General features: G+C 44.3%; 1 protein-coding gene across 1 annotated transcript in view; it reads left to right on the plus strand.

Annotated features, from left to right (window-relative positions):
- The window catches only part of mta2 (metastasis associated 1 family, member 2), a gene marked incomplete in the record, with an annotated part of 44,269 nt that overhangs the window by 33,747 nt on the left and 7,676 nt on the right, over positions 1-2,846 (plus strand). The window contains 1 exon segment of the mRNA XM_014027208.1: positions 178-277. Within this exon segment, the coding sequence (XP_013882662.1) occupies positions 178-277 (100 nt within the window).

A 2,846-nucleotide genomic window follows, 5' to 3' on the forward strand; every position in this document is an offset into this window, starting at 1 on the left:
CTTTTTATGGTTAATTATAAAAACTCAAATTTGAGGCAGGCTCATATTTTGCTCTGGTTTAATTCTTCAGGCCAAAGCCTCCCTCTAGTGGTCACTCTGTGAAGTGTTAGAGTGGTACCATGGACCTGACAGGTTTCAGACTGGCGCTGACTGATGCTGCTAACCTTCTTGTTTCAGAGCTGTGGGCACGTTCGCTCGAGCCCTGGACTGCAGCAGCTCCATCCGCCAGCCCAGCCTCCACATGAGTGCAGCTGCAGCCTCCAGAGACATTACTCTGGTGAGAACCTCTTTATAAATCTACACATGGACCCATTAAAATGTGCCATCCTGTCTGTGTCTGACGTCAGGTCCTGTGTTGATGTCACCAGACTCTGCTCCACGTCTGAAGGTCTGCTAGAGTCAGCTCAGCTGCACACCGCCATGTTGAAGGAGCTGAGACTGAGTTATTAAAGCAAGAGCTGTGTAAAACCAGCTGAATACTAGCTAAAACCAGCTGAATGCTAGCTAAAACCAGCCAAACAGTAACTAAACTGCTAAAACCAGCTGAACAGTAGCTAAACTGCTAAAATCAGCAAATAACAGCTAAAACCAGCTGAACAGTAGCTAAACTGCTAAAACCAGCTAATAACAGCTAAAACCAGCTGATAAAAGCTAAAACCAGCTAAACACTAGCTAAACTGCTAAAACAAGCTAAACACTAGCTAAACTGCTAAAACCAGCTAAACAGTAACTAAACTGCTAAAACCAGCCAAACAGTAGCTAAACTGCTAAAATCAGCAAATAACAGCTAAAACCAGCTGAACAGTAGCTAAACTGCTAAAACCAGCTAATAACAGCTAAACACTAGCTAAACTGCTAAAACCAGCAAATAAAAGCTAAAACCAGCTAAACAGTAACTAAACTGCTAAAACCAGCCAAACAGTAGCTAAACTCCTAAAACCAGCAAATAACAGCTAAAACCAGCTGAACAGTAGCTAAACTACTAAAAGCAGCTGAACAGTGCATTCGTCCATCTATTTATTTATATTTTTTTACCTGCTTCTCTTGTCTGGGTTGTGAGGAGCGTCCTCCAACCTCCTGCAGTCAGTGTGTGAGGGGTGTGGGACACCTGGACATGTCTCCTGTCCATCACAGGGACACACAAAGACAACCAGAGCCTGTAAACTCCACAAAGAAACAATCGTTGGGAGGTGAACCTGTAGCCTTCTTACAGCAGCACCTAAARGCTAACATGAACAAAGCAGCAGATGGAAGCTAAAACTAGCAGAAGAGCAGCTAAAGTCTAGAACAGATGCTAGCATGTTGAAGATTTTAAAAAAGAACAAATGTTTGGAGGAGTTCTCAGAGCCTGTAAATGATGATCTAACAGGCTGACATTTTGACTCAGCTATGGTTCCATGTGGTCCATGTTGGCCCGGTGGACTGGCTCAGTCTTATCAGGGTCACCAGATGGTCTGCTCCTGCAGGGCTCCTCAGCTAACCTAGTATCCACCTGTGTGCTGCACCTCCTCCTCTCAGCTGCTGGAGGAGACCCTGAACCCTGTCTGTAGTTTTATCATCAAAAGTATCTGAAGTCGTTATAAACCTGATCCGATCACGTCCAAACCAGGTGACTGATGGATGTTTTCCTGTCTTTGGTCAGCGTGTGCCAACATGTTGGACACGATTTGCATAAGTTGTGTAAAACGTTACGGTGTGACAGGGCCTTTAAAAATGTCTGGCAGCGAGCCACGAGTACCAGATCCTGCAGGTCCGGTTTGTTGTGATTCTGGTCCCACTGACTCTCAGCTCAACTGAACCTTACATTTCTTCTGCTTTTCATTCAGTCACTCTGCACTCCTTCTGCAGTGTGGCTTTATTCTGCCTCTAAAGGCCCCTGCTGTCAGGAAACAGTGCTCAGCTGCGGTGAGGTTAGGGTTAGGCTACCTAACCTAACCGAATCGAACCGAACCGCAGGCTTCAGCCAGCTGAACTGTGTCACAGGACTTGAGCCAGAACAGAACACTGCTCAGAGCATCAAGCTTCCTGTTGGCTCGTCTTCTGTCACTCGGGTGGAGAGGAGGGAGATGAGTCTGCAGTGAATRTAGCTGTATCTCATAGAGTTTAAAGCTTTTAGCTCCACACTGCAGTTCTGAAGTGAGAAAGCTCCTGGAAACATCAACTACAGAGATATTTATTAGGGTTTGTTGGATGACTGAGGCTTTACAGYAGGCTTCTACCCATCATGCTGTGTTCCTGCTGACCTGCTGGTCCACATGATGCAGCCTCTGGTAGCCTCTGACCCCTGTASACGGGAACAAGGTGAAGCTACCTCTTAGCTTTTAGGTCTTCATGCTTTCATTGTTGCTACAGTTGCTCAGGTGTTGTAGTTGCACATTTTCAGCTTCCAACAGCTTCAGTCCACATCAGGGGGCTGCCTTTGGCTTTCATTTTGTTTTTAAACCACCTGATGGATGTAAAAACATCCATCAGCCATTACTTTAATACCAGGTAGAGCTTAATGTTTTAATACAGAGTAGAGCTTAAAGAGATCCCTGATTAGTTGTAACATTAGACTTTATTTTATAAACATGTATTTTAACTGTAAAATAAAGACTGTAAAAATACTGTAGGATGTTCAGTTTTTATCATTTTTAAACTAAAAGGTTAAAAATATCTTACACGAAAGGGGCCATTTTTACATGCACAGCATTCTGGGTAAATGATGACATGGATAGGTCATCGGTGCAAGGCTGCTAGCGAGCTATATCCACCCTGAAGGTTAATCTTGGAGAATATCTGATGATCGACTCTTTTAAATGAAGCCAGAGAGCGTTGACAGAGAGGAGAAGGTAGAAATGACTCAG

Source organism: Austrofundulus limnaeus, unplaced genomic scaffold (assembly GCF_001266775.1).
Source record: "Austrofundulus limnaeus strain Quisiro unplaced genomic scaffold, Austrofundulus_limnaeus-1.0 Scaffold623, whole genome shotgun sequence".
Classification (NCBI taxonomy): domain Eukaryota; kingdom Metazoa; phylum Chordata; class Actinopteri; order Cyprinodontiformes; family Rivulidae; genus Austrofundulus; species Austrofundulus limnaeus.